This window comes from Diadema antillarum, unplaced genomic scaffold, assembly GCF_040938485.1.
Source record: "Diadema antillarum isolate AM-2024a unplaced genomic scaffold, OU_Dant_1.0 scf00000029, whole genome shotgun sequence".
In the NCBI taxonomy this organism is placed as follows: Eukaryota; Metazoa; Echinodermata; class Echinoidea; order Diadematoida; family Diadematidae; genus Diadema; species Diadema antillarum.
In genome coordinates this window covers 2,253,868-2,271,894 of record NW_027270918.1, presented here as the reverse complement: position 1 = coordinate 2,271,894, position 18,027 = coordinate 2,253,868, and the positions used below count along the sequence as shown (strand labels likewise).

At 39.3% G+C, this 18,027-nt stretch overlaps 1 protein-coding gene across 1 annotated transcript in view; it reads right to left on the bottom strand.

Moving 5' to 3' along the window:
* The window catches only part of LOC139739022 (fermitin family homolog 2-like), a 110,089-nt gene that overhangs the window by 17,716 nt on the left and 74,346 nt on the right, over positions 1-18,027 (bottom strand). The window contains exons 6-7 of the mRNA XM_071649638.1: positions 13,869-14,000; positions 5,286-5,335 (exon numbers count right to left, since the gene is read on the bottom strand). Coding sequence (XP_071505739.1) covers positions 5,286-5,335; positions 13,869-14,000 — 182 coding nt within the window. The remainder of the gene's footprint in view (positions 1-5,285; positions 5,336-13,868; positions 14,001-18,027) is intronic.

The window sequence follows — 18,027 nt, the reverse complement described above, 5'->3', positions numbered from 1 at the left end:
TTACCAGACAATGTTCATCATGGCACATATTTTGCAACCTTTGAAAGTTTAAAAATGACTTAAGTCCATGAGATTATTCTGCAATATATTTCATATGTCATGTACGACCTGCAAAAAATACGAACTTGGAATGAGAGTGATAGTTTACACAAACAGGAAGAACTGAGCATGGATGGAGCCCTTCTACAGGAAATCGCAAAGAAAATAATCCAAAGCACTCATAGCAGGTGATGGAATGTTAGAAACCATTTCCGGTTCGTTATCTGGTGCCGACAGCTCTGTCGAGGCACACCTTTCGAAAGTAACGTGCTGCATCCTACAAACTGTATCTCCATGAGTGTCTGTATAGATTTGAAGTGGGATATCTGCTGTCACACCTTGGCAAGAATTAGATGCTTCACCTTGTGAAGTCGGGGCATCCCCTTTCTCTTTTGATGGATGTTAATGTATCATCGCTTTCTTTCTCTTTTTTTCATTTCCTCTGCTATTAGAACTTCACACATTGTAAGATACATTGAAATTAAAACTACTTGATAGAGCTATCTTGAGTACAAGCAAGAAATGAGAAATACAGAGAATCAATGTCCCATACACATATACACACACATATAAACATACACATTGTATATAACATCAAGAGTGACCATAATACTTATGCAAGCTCCATTATAATCATGTAATAGGACCAGTTACATACAATCAGGCTAGTGACGTCTTACTATCATGTACAAGTGATACTTGATATTTCTTTACATTTGTCAAATTTGGGTCACACTTTCATGCAAAATTTTTTTCTTTGGGAATAAATTCTTCTTTGACTGTACTTTTTTTAACATCACATTTAATAAGCAAACCGCCCATCATAAAGATCCCAATCAATCTCATTCAAAAGATCCCAATTGTTCCGAGAATAGATATACAGGCCTTCTCAATCTTTATCACCAGGCCTAAAATTTGAATGGTCATCAAAAGGCATAACATGCTGGTAGAATACGATCACTCTTTACAATAACATAATTTAGGCTAAAGAAATATGAGTATACTACCAATCCTACTTTTAAGTGCGATAACTTTCCACACACACATACACACTCACTCACAAGGCAAGCTTACATGTATACACACAACAGTACTCCTTTAAACCGTATGCTAAAGCCACCAGACCTAGTAGTCAAATTACAGTTTTTTTATCCATGGCTCTTGAAAAACTGAATAGGACTTACTATCAAATTGAAGTTACTTTTTGCTTCCTATACTGATCTTTTTTTCTTGCTTATGCCCTAAATTTCTGTGTACACTACAAATCCCTTTTTTTTTTTTGAGGGGGGGGGGGGGGGGGGGGTGGGGAGGCTGATGAGAAACTTTATACATGAAAGCCCATCCCACCGTGATCTACTGATCTATTTCAGAGTGGGTGCCGATCCCAACCTTCTAGGATCTCGAACTATGTGGAACTGATCCTATTACAAGCCGGGCGTGCTCGGGTTACTCTCGTGGTAGAGACACACATATATATGCCAGGCAAGGTATTCCATACTCGCAGATGCTGGGATTGCCGGGTGAGCGCGATACCGAAATCCTCTAAGGAACGCGGCTCTCTAGCTCCGTCCTAGAACTTGTCCACCTTTTGCGATCTGAAGGAAATTGATGTTTAGTTTATGGCTCACTCAAAGGGACAGATTCCTCTTAATTTACAGCTAACCCAACTCCCCACCCCCCAAACTCCAATCCTGGCTGAAGGGTTTAATCCCCTCAGCTCCACAATCTCAATGTGCCTTTGGCATTGAATGCATCCATGTTGCCAATGAGAATCACAGCATAACGAGGGAAAAGGTTTCAGCAAGCTTTAACAGCACAGCTAAATTTCACACAAGGACAACACTGATGAGCAAGTTGTCAATGAACAAAATTAATACCTCATCCTTCACCCCTCTGATTGATACTCCCTTGCTTTCAAGTTGTCAATTGTTATAAAGATAATATCTTAAACAGTGATAACAGAATTTTCGACATTTCTTTTCATCATCTGTGAATGCAGTCGGTAATGTTCATCTTAAAGAGAAGATTCTTATATCATCACCAATTGCCAATGCAATCATAACCTCCATTGAAAGCAATTGGCTTATATCAACAAACAGTGTTACAATACGACCTGTATGTTTCCATTTGCGACTGCCATAATGCATTCCACAAATGAGTGCTCCTGCTATTCTCCAAGAAGTCTGGCTACCTGTGCGTGAGCTGCGGCTAAACAGGAATGCCCATAACCTTCAAAACGACCTACGGTGTGAAACAAATTCCCTGGGACATCTGCCCCTCTAAATGAGATATTTCCCTCCCCCTACATAGTCTTGATCCCAGATGTGAGCATTGACCTTTACACACCCATCACAACATTCACAGACAATTACACACGTATGGCATTACTGCAGCCTCCCTAATGGACTCTTCAAGGATGTACAAAGCATTAATGATGACCCAGGTGAAGCAAATCAAATGAATAACATCTTAAACAAAGGCCACTCAGGGGGCTCTTTACATAGAAGAAAATGCCTTCCACAACATCATTTAAATATATGCACAACTTTTCCATTATTTCCAGGGTATCAATAATGCCATCCAAATAGTTCTTTCTTTAATAAACTGAACATACAGTAATGGAAAAATGGTCTAATTTTCCACTTAGCATATGGTGTGGAGGACTGACCTCTATTTCCCCTGAAATGCAAATCAACAAATCAAACTCACAAAAAGTTATTCGACATACCATACATGTACTTCTACCTAGGTCCGAGGTCATTTTTTACCTTGCTTATCCTCGGATTACTCTCAAGGAATAAGTGCTGCAGCTCTTATTGAGACTACTATGATGGAGTTCCATAGATAAGAAATCAAATTTGAGTCTGAAATTGATCTGTTGCACGGACTGGACTATTAGCCAGTAAATTGAGGGCATGATACAAGCCTGAATTTACCATTTTCTTTTTCGTGCAAATCACGATTTCGAGCAGGTCGAAGCACAAAGAGGCATCTTATTTTTCTCATAAGCTTTACCATTTTTTGTGAAAAGCATCAGACCAATTTTCTTGACATCAAGATGGAGAAAGTCCACGGAGAAATGCTATAACATTATTGGAAGAAACGTTCACCTTACATAAATAATGTAGATAATGAAAGTACCCTATCGCTTGTATTGTCATAGATAGGATGTGGGTGACTGCCAAATGCAGAGAATAGAGATCACTTGGGCCACACTCCAGTGGATACTGATGTGATTCCTGACTCCACCACAACCTCCGGTGTCATCCTTGGGCTCAGGACACCTGAGATCAGGGCAATGCCCCCCCCCCCCCCCCCCCCCCCCCCCCCCCCAGTCATGGTATCCCTTGGCTCCACTCCGAAACGCAAACAAGCCGCCAGCTGATGCCGGAGACACTGGACCTCCCCTCCTTCGTCATCCCACCCCCACCACCATGACACATCTTTCTTCCACTCCATCCCTATCATCCTCCACTTCCTCCACCCTTCCCCCTCATCCCTCTGCCACGCCCGACAAGAGGAACCAAAGCATGACATCACTGCTACGCAAACTTGTTTGTGACTATTTCCTGATCTCCGAGATATCTGCTATTTTAAGATAAGGAGCTGTCGTAGAAGGAAGTGCAGATCCCATCCTTATTTGGAGACCACGTGCCGTGCGACATCTCGTTTCGAACCCGTAACTATGGAAACAGACAACCATAATGATGTCGCTCAGGTGTCTGTTACCTTTCTTCCTGCTGCATACCGTCACCGATACTTCCCTCTCTTCTCTCCTGCTCATATTTCCCTTCTTCCCAACACAAACATCGCTGTTTCCTGCATGATATCCGCCCACTTTTTCCTCTTGCAATATTCCCTTTTCTTCATTCCACGTAAGCACTAATCGATGCTATCCATCGGGTAAATAAATATCCATGGCTATTTCCAGAAGGTCTAAGCATTTCTCTCAAGTTCATGAGACAATAACCCGAACTCATTTCCTCACACCATCTAATACATTTCCTGAAACCGATCCCAATCTTTAAATTAAAACAAAATAGAATCCCCACCCATAAACAAACTATCTGTATTTTCCCACCCTGCCCCCCCCCCCACCCCAATCTCATAAAATCATAAACATTTCCTTTATTTTCAGCAATACATCTGCTGTAAGGTATGATATAAATGTGACCACATCCCAGCATAAAAACTCTGGCCATGCAAAAACTGGACCAGTGAAATTCTGCTCTCCTTACCATAATTTCACCCAATACGAACCCTTCTTCCCATCTTCTTTCAAGAACATTTTATTATCCACACTAACATTTCATGGGCAAACACTGGTCAGGACATAAGATACTTGGCAGCATTGCTTTACTATGTGACATACAATAGCATGTCAACACATGTGAGGAGCATATCAAATCATTGGCACGTTTGAAACAAGGTGTCATGGAATTTGATTCCCATTTCATGGCACTGACCGCGGCCATTGGTCACTCACTGCAGCCATACCACTGTGCATCCGACAACAGGGCACTTTTAGAGCTGGTATGGTACATGTACTTGATCTTTCCAAACCATTAACCCATCGAGGACAGACTGATTTTGCTACAATATGCATTTCCCATGGACACCTGCCTGAGTGTATTCGGGTCTCGTCCTCAACGGGTAAATAAAATCTTCCAGGTGCTGACGTGTTCTGAAATGAAATGAAATGGCTTTCTCTTTTCCGGGGCCACTTGATCTGAAGGCAGATCCAAGGCAAGTTTCCATGAATCAGAGGTCAATGCTGATTCAGAGAAAGCCTAAATTTGTAAACACACCATAACTGAATCAAGTTTGTAAATTGAAGTGAGAAGGCAATTTGTTCCAGTCAGCTCTTGATGTCCCTTGGCTTTGTTTTTCGTTCATTTGTCAGAAACATTGTCACAGAACAGTAGACACCATCATGATGTACACCCTTGTAGGGCTAGACATGACAATGGATGCAACATGATATGATCTCCACGATTCAGTGGACTTTGATATTTGGGAGGTTATCTGCAAGGTTATTTGCGAGGTTATCCAAAGAAAGTGGAGGTAATGATACCATGTACAATGAAATAAGTACTCTCAACTATTTCAAATATATGTCACTGATAAAAGCATTGATAAGAGACACAACTATGTGCTGCTGGTGTTGTTGTTTTTGTATGTCTGTATGCTCTTTTGACAATGAAGTCAAGAAAAGAGAAGCCATCTCCGGCTCTCTAAATACTCACTTGAGATATCTTAGCATTCCTGAAAGTTCTGGAACTGATGTAATGTCCGTCTGCAGAGGGGAAAGAAAACACGAGATGAACAAAACTGATAAATTCAAGTCATGTTCCTTTAATATCCTGATAAATGTGCATTTCATCATACTCTAATTTGGTCCTCCATATTACGAAGACCTTTCCGCTCTTACATCACAAGCTCAGAGGATAATTGATCATTTGAGCGGAGGTAGGGGAGGGGGCGGTGCTGGCAAGTACTTGTAAGAGATAACATCTGGATACAATGCAGGGCTAATAGCCAGAGTATTGAATGACCCATATAATTTGATTGACCTATCACAGAACCGTCATAGAACTTGTAATGATCTTGGGAGTTTTATGCTCCACAAGCACGCAGGGCAGCGAACTTTCATCACATGACTTCCATACCAAATACATGATAACTAAAATGCAAAGAGGTGATACAGGTGGTTTAGCATATTCCAAACATACTGCATTGTAATATAGTTTATCAATTTCAATAGTATCACGTTAAGCATATATATCATATCATATCATATCATATCATATCATATCACATCATATCATAACTCATGTGATACATGTTTATGATATGACAAAAATTGATATACATGTATCATCTATTACAAATATATCAAATCATATCATATCATATCATATCATATCATATCATATCATATCATATCATATCATATCATATCATATCATATCATATCAAGGGGCTATAAACACAGTAATTACATCTGCCTTTTCCTCCTTTGACTACCAGATAGAAAAGTCTAAAAAAATAAATCACCATGGCAAATGTACCGGAAAAGGCTTTTTTTCCTTGAAGCGGAAACTGCTGCATTATCATTTACCAATAACGCTATTTCAATGTTAATTTTCATCAGGGACAGAAAATGCAAAAGTATTGCATCTGTACCCACAAAAGAAAATGAAGTACTCAGTATTGATATGCTTAACATCAACATCACTTTTCCTTTTTCTGACAAATACTGCTGCCTTGGTTTATCAATATTAAGCAACTACAGCAAGAAAAAGTGATAGCAAAATGCAAAGTACAGTACAACATATTCAGATAAAATGATTCGATTCCAAGGAAACCAAGGATGGTCAAGGGAGGTGAAAATCTCTGAAAGATGAAATAAAATCCAAGATCAAAATCAAGGACATTTTACATGTATTATTAAAGTTCATGTTAATATTCAAAAGATATTACAGAGCCAATCTCTACATTATTCTTTCAATAAAGATCAAATAATGCAATTGTTGAAAAAAAATAAATACACTTTATTCCACAAACTTGTAATATGAGAGGATATGGACCCTTGAACATACTGCACCTATGTCTACTGACATGAAATGGAAAATGTTCAAAGATAACAAAATAAAGAAAAAAATATGGATTCCTTCAAAGTTAAGAGCTGAATAACTGTCCTTCATCAGAGTGGATTCCAGGCACGCCCCTTTGACATCACATACCAAATCTGAATGCAATTAATAAGCACACAAACAGAGTGGACTTAATATCTGATCTTCCATAGATCCCTGTATAGCGTGAGCATCACTGCACTTTCCCTATGGGTCAAGCACTTTTGAAGTCTCTTCCGTCATTCAACCGGCCGCATCTATAGCGTACAAAGATCTCTTCCACATATCGGGTCATATCATATCATACTCTCCAAAATCGTTTTTGATGCTCATCAGCATTTTACCTCAGCCCACTGTCTCCCACTGATATTCATAATTGCATAGCCAGACCACGTTCCATTTCGTGCACAACGGGCCGCGGGTGTCCAACTGAAGGGGCTCTGATACATTTTGAACGGGATATAATCGGGATGGGGGGGGGGGGCAAGAGGGGAATGTGTGGGAGCATTCAAATGAGACACAAGATTTGTGACTTAATAATGGCCTGCCCCCTTGCAACTATTGCAATGAATTGCCATTTTCGTCCTATGTAATCAAGTTATCACTGGAAATTAAGGAGTCGTTCGGAGAGCATGACCAACTGAATTGTGATCCAATGACAGGATGCTTTGAAACTGTTTACCGCCCAATTACACCTGAATTGAATTTTTGATGTATTTGATGTTTTGATGTTCATCCACTTATGAAGGTTTGATAGGCAATACTCTTTCAAATTGGATGATGACCATAATCCCTTGAAATTGAAAGTAATCATGGGAAGCGTACTGCAGAAATATGGCACTTTTTTCTTTATTTGACACGTAAGAAAATTTTAGTAGTACCCGACCTCAGAGTGATTCCTATATACCCCCATACACGCTATGTGTGGGCGGGGGTATAAAAACAGTGAGAAAGAATAAGGGCCTCTGACTTTCATACATCTTTATACATCTGGTAAACACAAAAATTTCTTGACAACCCTAATATGAGTAGATGATTGAAATTACGATATTTTTTGATGAAAAGAGTAATACTGCTACTACCACCATGCGTAAATATTTTTGTAAGTGTTGCTTAAGGTATACAATTTCATTGTGGTTTTCAGCACTTGCTTTTTCGTGTCATTCAACACAACACAACTGAGAAAGAAAACTACTATCCACTGAATTAATGTAGCCACTTCCTCAAAGTTTGTCTTTTTTTATGACCCAAAGTGGGCCTACCTTTTTTTTCTTTTTTTTGCTGACATTTTCCTCAATGTCAACAATGCAAACTTGGAATTACTGTTGCATTGTACCTGTCCTGTCATCGGGTTGCTATCCATGGACTTAAAGAATCTACAGCCCAAAATAAAATCACAAAGACATAAGATGCGTTGAAGATAGTAATATTTCCCCTAACTACACCAACGTTTCATTTTTTTCACTTTTTTTTTCCAGTGTATAAAAGCCATGAAGACAAGTCCAGCATTATATTTCCCCTTGTAAACATCAAAATGTATCACTGTTTGTTGCAGCGTGTGCCATTTTGTCTCATCATGATAGACATGAATCACACAACAATCTAGCACACAGAGGTTTCATTTCCCCTGCTCTCTCTCTCTCTCCTTTGCAACCCCCCCTGCTCCTCCTCCCCCTACCGCTCCCCCTCCCACCCCCACCCCACCAATCCCGATGCAAAATCCTCGCCTGCCATGTTACAAAAATTGCTTGGCACAATCAGAGAGGATACCCCGGCCTTGGCTCATCGAATCGGACCCTTTGTGTCTGCCAGCCTTGGGAGTCTAGCCCTGTATTCAACGTCCACGGCCTCCAGCGCTGCGCCGACTTTTTAGCACGTTTTCCCCCACGCTATTCACCTAACCGACATCTTCATCAAAAGATGGATGATTTTTTTTTTTTTTTGGTGTGTGTGTGTGTCTGTGAGTGTGTGTGCCTGTGTGAAACTGTAATGCTGCAGCTAAAAATATTACTCCAAAAGAACAACCTGCCCATATAGCACGTGACTCATGACATAAGCCCCATCTCTATCAGCTCGGCAGACTGAACGACATGGAGCATTCATTCATTGCTACAAGAGTGTACGAGAATTCTGTCTGCTCCATCACCATTCTAAGTTCTGCCTTAAAAGAGCCATCGGCTGGCACACAGAATAAGTCCCCGCTGCTACAGTAGCGAGAAATCAACTTAGAGCACACTGGTGGTTAAAGTGATTGAATTAGGTCACTGCTTCTTAAAACTCATCAATTAATAATACCTGAACGTAAGCATGCTCAGACTGAGGGATCTTAATTGCTCACCTAATTTCATTTGGCTTTACTTTTATATCAACTTCATAAATATTCATTCAAAACAACTGCTCTTAAAAGTAAATTCCTGTATTCATTACAGTATGCCATCTTCAGTGTCATATACACCAAACCATGTAAAACTTTGATAAGAAATGGCAAAAAAAGGATTAAGTTTCATAACATTTGAGGCATTTACCATGATTTTGATAGTTCCATACATCATAAGAATTATGCAAATTGTGCAAGAGTCATCATGAACAGCCCAAACAAGCCTGGCCTCATGTCAAATGAAGCAATGGATGCCAGAGAACTGAGGAGGGGCACTTTAAAATTTGTCACATCAGAATGTTGGATGGCAGATGCTAAGCCATGTTGATAGCTCGTCGGGCCAATTAACCAGATTAGCTCAAAATTGGGGAATGATCGATTTCCCAACATCTGATATAATCATTCCAACAAGGCTGTCTGCGCTGTACGCGAGGCGCATCAATTGTAGACAAGTATCTTGGGGCATGGCGAGCTGACACGCAAAACATGATTCCTAATAGGTTCTCTGATAATTGAGGACTGGGATACACATGTCAAGCTCGCTATTTGTATTGAGTATTCTTTTTTTTTGTTGGTAATCATACTTACATACCACATGCATATACACTGTATGAATAAATACAATAAAACATGAACACGTAACTATACTGATAACTCATACAGATACATTCTACATATGCTGTATACATACACACACATACATGTAGCACATACAATAAAGAAACATGTACTAATACACAAACACCACACACAACCTTCTTCCCCTTTAAGTTTATCATCTCCAAATACAAAGGCAAGATAGATTATTACATGTACAGTAACAGCAATGGAATTTGAGACGTAAGTTCTAAAAGGTTCAAAAGTAAATCCTCTCTCATATGCAACATCTATTATGTATTTCTTTCTTTTAAGTCTGTTGACAGGAAGTGACCTCAGAAAAGAGAGGAAAAAAATTCCTCTAAGCAAACTTCCTCTCACTAAAGCAGTACAAAAACGTCAACATTCTGAGCAACTCTGATTTTCGCTTGCACGGAATGTCTTCCTCTTTCCTTTAAAAAAAAAAAAAAAAAAATCTGCTCAGGTGGTTCCATGTCCCAGGTTGACTCACAGAGCTCGTCAAATCATGAATTAGAATGTTGTAAGTTAATTAGTCTTCCCTTCAGGCTATGATGACTATTTTCCTAGTCTGGGATTCATCACTATCCCTTGCAGGACCGTGGAACTTGTGTTGTAGCTCTATGGCAAGACAAAGACATGACTGCTTTTTAACACGTTGAGGACGAGTCTCGAATAAACTCGGGCAAGCGTCTATGGGAAATGCGTGTTGACGCAAAATCAAACCGTCCTCAATGGGTTAAAGGTCTTGTTTACCTTCGGGAACAGTGACTTAAAAAATTTTCAAGATATGACATTTAAAGGGATCGTATAGTTTTGGTTGAGACCTAATTTCAGGTTTCTAACATTTTTTGGTGAGATAATGAGAAACCTCTTATGAAATATGAAAGAGCATGTAATTCTATGAGGAATTCAACGTTTATCTGATGAAAATTGGTTTTGAAATGGCTGAGATATCCAAAAAAGAGCGATTCTGATAAAGTGTGGGACCCACACTTTATTATGATCGCTTTGTTTTACTTTGTTTTTGGATGTTTGAGTCATTCCAAACCCGATTTTCATCAAATAAACTTTGAATTCCTCTTAAAATGGTATGCTCTGTATTATATCATAAGTGTTTGCTTGGTATCTCGCAAAAAGTTAGAAGCCCAATTCTCATCTCCACCAATACTGTACAATCCCTTTAATGCATATGTGTAGGTCTGTTGTACCACAAAACATCCTATCATATACAATTTTCGTAATAAAGCCTAAAGTATAAGGAGATATCTGTATTTTTCTCAATAAACCATAACTGTAGACGGTTTAGTTTGGAAACATTTTTATTATAACTATTGTTCACATTTTGTACATCTAACAATACTTAACATCGATTTTACCAATTCAAATTTTTACAGTGGTTGTTCTATCCCTCAATCACATTTTAGAACTATTTTAAATCACTAATGCTGGGTTTTTGTTTCATCTGCAGATAGTAAATTATGCCTTTAAAGCAGGATCCCCCAGGGCTGCCAAAGGCTACTATCATTAGTTGAGGATACGAATGGTTTGTATTCAGGTGTAAGAAACAGCTCCCTCTCAGTAGGCATGTGCAATGCACAATCACGAATATCAGGTACACATAAAGAATCACTTTTTTCTTCTAAAATCAAAGACTTCAAATATAGCTGTGTCCTGTACACATCTGGAAGATATCTTGAGCACATGTATGATGATGGTTTTCCATCTGAGGAAATCATCATTTCACAAGGCAACACAGGGATGCTAAGGTACCTGGAATTTGATATGTGACAATTTCACGCCATCATGAAGATTGATTTTTTACCACCGATAAGACATACGAAAAGTAAGCTGTTTAAAGGACAAGTCCACCTTCATAAACATAAGGATTGAGAGAATGCAACAATATTAGTAGAACACATCAGTGAAAGTTTGAGGAAAATTGGACAATCGATGCAAAAATTATGAATTTTAAAATTCTTGTGTTGGAACCGCTGGATGAGGAGACTACTACAGCTTGTGAGTCATATGCGTACAACAGTATAAAGAAAATGTAAAAGAAAATTCAACATATTTTCACTTTTTTCGCATAATATAAGAGCACTTGACTTGCCTCTTTCTAAAGGCAGGGGGAATAATATTACCCATAACATTTGTCGGTAACGAGTCGGGGGAATGCGTACTTTTTTTCAAGAGATGGAATTTTGTGAAATTCTCTTTATATTTTCCTTATATTGTTGTACGCATGTGACATCTAAGTTATACATACACTGCAGTAGTCTTCTCATCCAGCGGTTACTGCACAAAAACTTCAAAAATTCATAACTTTTGAACGGATTGTCTGATTTTCCTCAAACTTTCAATGATGTGTTCTACTAATATTGCTACATTCTCTCAATCCTTATGTTTATGAAGGTGAACTTGTCCTTTAACTCTTGTTTTATCCACTGAAGACCACAATCTGACACCACAATCGTTGCATACCAGCAGCACATGGCCAGTGGTCATAACTGGAGAAATATGCTTGTTTTCAAATTCACACCATATCCTTTTATCAAACACGCAAATCGGATGTCCAGATTTCAAAGCCGTCCTTAGTGAGGCTTGAAAGCTGGTCGTCCTCTAAATACACCCCTCCCTCCACAAAGGACCCTGAGGGCAGCAGACAACGGAACGGCAAAGCGTTTCTAGAAGGTCACCTGTCACTTTTCGTCAGCCTGACTCCTATTTCGTTGCAGAAAATTTACAGAGTGCAACCTGCTCCCTTTTTGCTTTGTTTTTAAACAAGGCCTCGATTCATAATTATGACAGACCCAGGTGGTGACCTGCCAAAAATAATTTGTCCCCCTCCAAACATGTGATGGATGTGCCCGAAACCAATGACTTGACAAGATCAAGCTTATAGTAATGACATCATATGTTACAAAACAACAACATCATGGCCACAGGAATGTTAAGATAATTGACATAATGGCACATTTAAACTGAAAGCCCATCAGGACCTCTACTCCTACATGCAATGGGCATGGTGGTGATAGGACTTGTACCCATCACCAAAATTTTACTTCCTCAAGTAACTTTAATAATCGAAGGTGACTTTCCGCAACCCATTGCAGAGGACAATGTCTGATATTTTTATTAAATCAGAGAGTGCCCAGTCAGCCAGAACACATAAAGCTGATTTTTCTATGATAAATGTCAAGATTGACCACTTCTAGTCTGGTTGAATCGAATATTACAGTCTTGCTCCAACTTCAAGCGGTCACTGCTACAGTGTACCCTCTGGAATACGATGCTGGAAGAATTTGTCACGAGAGCATACATTGTATATTCAGCCATGCATTTCCTTGCACACTAATGCTGCATACATACACACATGACAAATGAAGTGAATGCTACAAAATACACAAACACTCTGATACTCAACTAGCACTCAGACAAATACATGCCAAGTTCCTTTTGGTAGAGCTGGCATTTTATCCCACTCTGGTGCATCTTTAAAGGGAACCCAAACCCAAAGAGCAATGTGGATTGAGAGAAAGCAGCAACGTTAGTAGAACACATCAGTGAAAGTTTGCCAAAAATCGGACAATCGATGCAAAAGTTGTGAATTTTTAAAGTTTAAATAAACAATTAAGTTTAAATAAACGATAATACAGAGAAAATATAAAGGGATTTCCACAAAACTTCATATTTCATGAAAATTACACATTCCATCAACTTGATACTGACATACGTTAAGGGAAGCAATTATTCCCCCTGCTTTCTGAAAGTGGTTAGTCAAGTGCCCTTTCATTATGGTAGAAAATTGAATTTTTGTGGAATTTTCTTTATATTTTCTTTATATTGTTGTCCACACATACGTCATAACCTCTAGTAGTCTCCTCATCCAGCGGTTCCAACACCAAAAGTTCAAAAATTCATAACTTTTGCATCGGTTATCCAATTTTCCTCAAACTTTCACTGATGTGTTCTACTAATGTTGCTGCTTTCACTCAATCCACATTGCTCTTTGGGTTTGGGTTCCCTTTAACTCAAACTACTGCTTATGGTATTCATTTACAATTAAACAAAAACAAACAAAGAAACAGTGAGAAAGAATAAGAACCTCTGTCCTTCATACATCTTTATGCATCTTTGTTCAGGGAAAAGAGCAAAGGGGGGGGGGGGGGGCGGAGAGGTGGTAGAAGTGTCCAACTTACGTGTCCCGGTGAGACGGAAGAACCCTCTAATGAAACTTGGAGGTTGGTGAGGGCCTTGTCGATGTCGTCGTGGCCCTCTGTGGGGCCATCCACCTCCGACTGAGGATTCTTGGATTGCATGCTAACTTGGAGCTGGACGAACATGGAGGACAGAGCAAAAAGAGAAAGAGAGAGAGATTAATCAAAAGAAGAAAATAAAACCAGATGAAAAATACTAATCAAATACTGGATGATTACGGGCACAACTGATTATGGCGAACTGCACGTGACGGCGATCACAAAATTGGAAGTACCCTGGTTTGATTTCTACCGGGAATTTTGTACATGTCTTGATAGGTTGTATGTGGACAAACATGTGGATGGCCGACGTCAAAAAGCGTGCGCGTGACGAGTAATCGCCGTGATGAATAGCATCGAGGTAGTGATCAATCTGACGGTAGTGAAATCTCTTCCATTGATGACCTTGATTTGATTTCCCCAGACACCGATGGTGCTAGGTTTACACATACTGTCACAGTCAAGTACTGACTGGATGAATACCACCTAGCCCAGACATTCGTATCAAAACTACGATACAAAGGCAAGATTAATCTCAATACTTATCACTAGCTATCACTTATGATCAACAAGTAACTTTAAAGCACACAACAGTCATTTCACTGCACTGAGCAAAAAACAAAGAAAAAAAAACACAAACAAGCAAACAAACACACCCCAAAACAAAACAGAAACCCATACAACCTAATCAAGTAAACATTATCCCTTTTGCAATGATATCTTTTTATCCAAACATGGCAAGTTGCCACTATATTCTACTCCACTAAAATCTGTGCCAACTTGCTGGAATGTTCTCCCCCAGTTAATGACACAACTAACTCGCACTCTTAATGTCTTGTTTACATAGGATTTTGATAACACTGGAGCAATTTTGCAATTATTAAACTGTGGCACTGTCCAATCTTCCCATTACCATGAATGTTTATTTCCTCCAAAGGGATCTGATTACATATGTGTGGCCAACTTCGGGCGGGAGGGTGACCGTGACATTGCAAAATACCATCATCTATAATAACCAATGCCCTCCAGTTTTGCATTTTTTTTAATGATAAGTGCTCAAACTTGGCCCATTATCTCATCTCTTAAAGTCTCTTCATATTGCATATTACCTTGTGCACAAGAAGAAGAAGAGAGAACAGCTACCACATGTAACATGAAAGCAAGCTATGGATTGTTGCATTCTTTTGTAAAGCGCTATCATGCGAATAGACTGATGTGAAAGTTATGACCATTTAAATCATCTCTTCTCATATGTTTCATTTCCGATGAAATCTTGTGGGTGGCTTTAAATGGCCATTCTTTGGTCATGAGGCTACTTAAGATAATTTCCTGCAACACTCCTCTTTCAAATGTCCTACAGGAAGCGCAATAAGAATTATCTAACATTTCCTCAATGAACAATTCTCCTGCCTTTACTCTGATAGGAAACACTAGATGTGTCACAGACAACCAAATATGATAAAATCGAACCCTGTGACAGATAGATGACACTGTTTTGTATAATAAAAGTCATGTTGAGGTTTTCTTGATGCATTAACAAGCACAAGCAGTGAATGGTCACAAGGCCTGAAGGTGTTATTTTCATTGATCACAGTACGACATACAGTTGAACCTCTATTATCCGGCCTCCCTTTTTCCGGATCTCTCTATTATCCGGACGCAATCTCGCCGTGATTTTTTTTTTTAATAATTACGGGAAGAAAGGGGGATTCCCAACTCTTTGAGAACTCCTACCCAAACACACATGAATTACATATTACTTCCAATATGATTAACATACATTGCATCAAATTTCCTTCCAAATTGCTTACCTTCAGACATTTCAACATCCCGAAACATCCCCAAATGTAACAATGAAAAGGTTGCAGTATACACATTACTACATGTGGTACTACAATGGGCTACATCAGTACATGTGTATGTATATGTACATGTATAAAGCATTGAGTCTCCCGTATCCGGCCAAATCCCTTATCCGGATGAGCCCCGGTCCCGACTTGTCCGGATACGAGAGGTTCAACTGTACTGATATGCTGCATTCAGATGGTCTACACAATGTGTCAGCTGCTCATAGGCTACATGTCATCTGATCTCTTGATCTTATTGCACTATTAATCTCCATGGAAATGGCTTTTTAGTTTTCCTTAAAGTGCCCTCGAAAATAAAAGCCCTGCTTTCCATATCATTACGGAAAGGGAGAGGGGAAAAGGTACAGTTTGTTGCAGTTTAAACACAACATCTAGTATCATCATAACTTTCACTTCATGAACCTAGTGGAACATATTTGTCACACATACTAGACTAATGTTCATTTCTTGGTGACCTACTTAAAAATGCCATGGACATTTGCTAGGACGGCAGAGGAAATTTACGTCCTACTTTCACTTTGCAAGCTACTGAAGCTATACAGAGCGGTAATGCCATTTGTAGGACTATTTGACCATGCAGTTCTGATAGCAGCAAGCCATATTTAGAAGACATTTTCCAGAAAGTGAAAGAGCTCATTGATAACTGCTATGGAAGTAAAAACATATCAGATTTAGATACATACATATACAGTGTATATATGTATAAGTGGGGAGTGAATGAGAGTGGAGATACACCACAAACACTGCTTGCAAAATTGCATGCAGTATCATGCATCAATTTCTGGTCATTCATTCTTTAACTGCATTTAGGGGGATGAGAATTCAAGCTTGGAAAAGTGCACTGTTCTGTGAATGACCTGGTAATTCTGAATATGACCACAAGTCGACGAGGGCAGGGTGGGGGTGGGGGTGGGGTGGGGTGGTGAGAGAAAGAACTAGAGAGAGAGAGGGAGAAGCGAGAGAGAGAGAACCGAACAATCCTGGGAGCAATTTAATGTTACAGCCAAAATAGTTGACCACCTGATGGATGTTCAGGGTTCTCGCCAGGAATTTCTTCACGCTTGTCGGCATTTATGCGCGCTGTTCTGGGGGTGGGTACGGGAGGGGGGATCCCCCTCCCGCGCGAAGCGCGGAAGCCTTCGCTAATGCTCAATACAACACAGATAAATCGCCGCTAAAATGCCACTAAATGCAACATTTTCACGGAGATGTAATGAACGTTGTGAGGAGCATATTCTCACAGAAACAATGCAGAAACTCCATACCTTTTGTTAGCGGCAGTTCCTAAATAATAAATGAAAGAGAAGTAGGTGCCGATGGTGGAGGTTCCGATTTCTTTTAGGCCTTTCCTGTTTCACTGTTATAATAATTAGCCGCCTCTGCATCGCAACAACGCGCGCCGTGTTGCTTTCTCGCCGTCTGCTCGACCACGTGGTAGGCCTATTGCATGCAGATGCGCGAGAAGCGAACGAGAACTTTCGGGACATCGTTGCACTTTCATTTCTGGGTATACTGCGGTAGTTTGGCCGTGACATCAAAGAGATATCATACAAAAATGTAATGATGGTCATTATTCCGAAGGTTTGTTTAATCATAAAATGAAACGATTCATTACTGAGTACTTCGAAGGTTTGTAATCGAAAACAACAACAACACCAAAGGTCGGTACTACAGATGAATGTTCAAAATAAAACTGATTTCGTTCGAAGATTAACAAGCATTTTTTCTTTATTATTTTCCGATCAACGAACCTTCAGAAAGGAATCTATCATCTATCATCGTTATTGTTTCAGAATAACAAACCTTCAGAATAAGAAAACACCCTTTTGGGGCCGTTGTTGTATTCCGAAATTATACTGGCAGAACATTTGAAATAACAAAACTGATTTCGTTTGGATATAAACGAATATTTTCTCCTTTATAATTTTTCTATTAACGATCATTCAGAATTAAGAATGTAGAGTATTATTTTGCCATTATTCTTTCTGAGTAACGAACCTTGAGGGTTAGAAAACTGTAACCGTTTTCATTTCTTCTTTATCGTTTTCCGATTAACGATCGTTCAGAATTAAGAATCTAAAGTATTATATCGTTATTCTTTCTCAGTAACGAACCTTCAGAGTAAAAGAAAACTGTAACCGTTTTGGGGCCGTCGTTTTATTCTGAAATTTCAATGACGGAAACGTTCGAAATAACAAAATTGATTTCATTGTGAAATGAACGGACATTTTTTA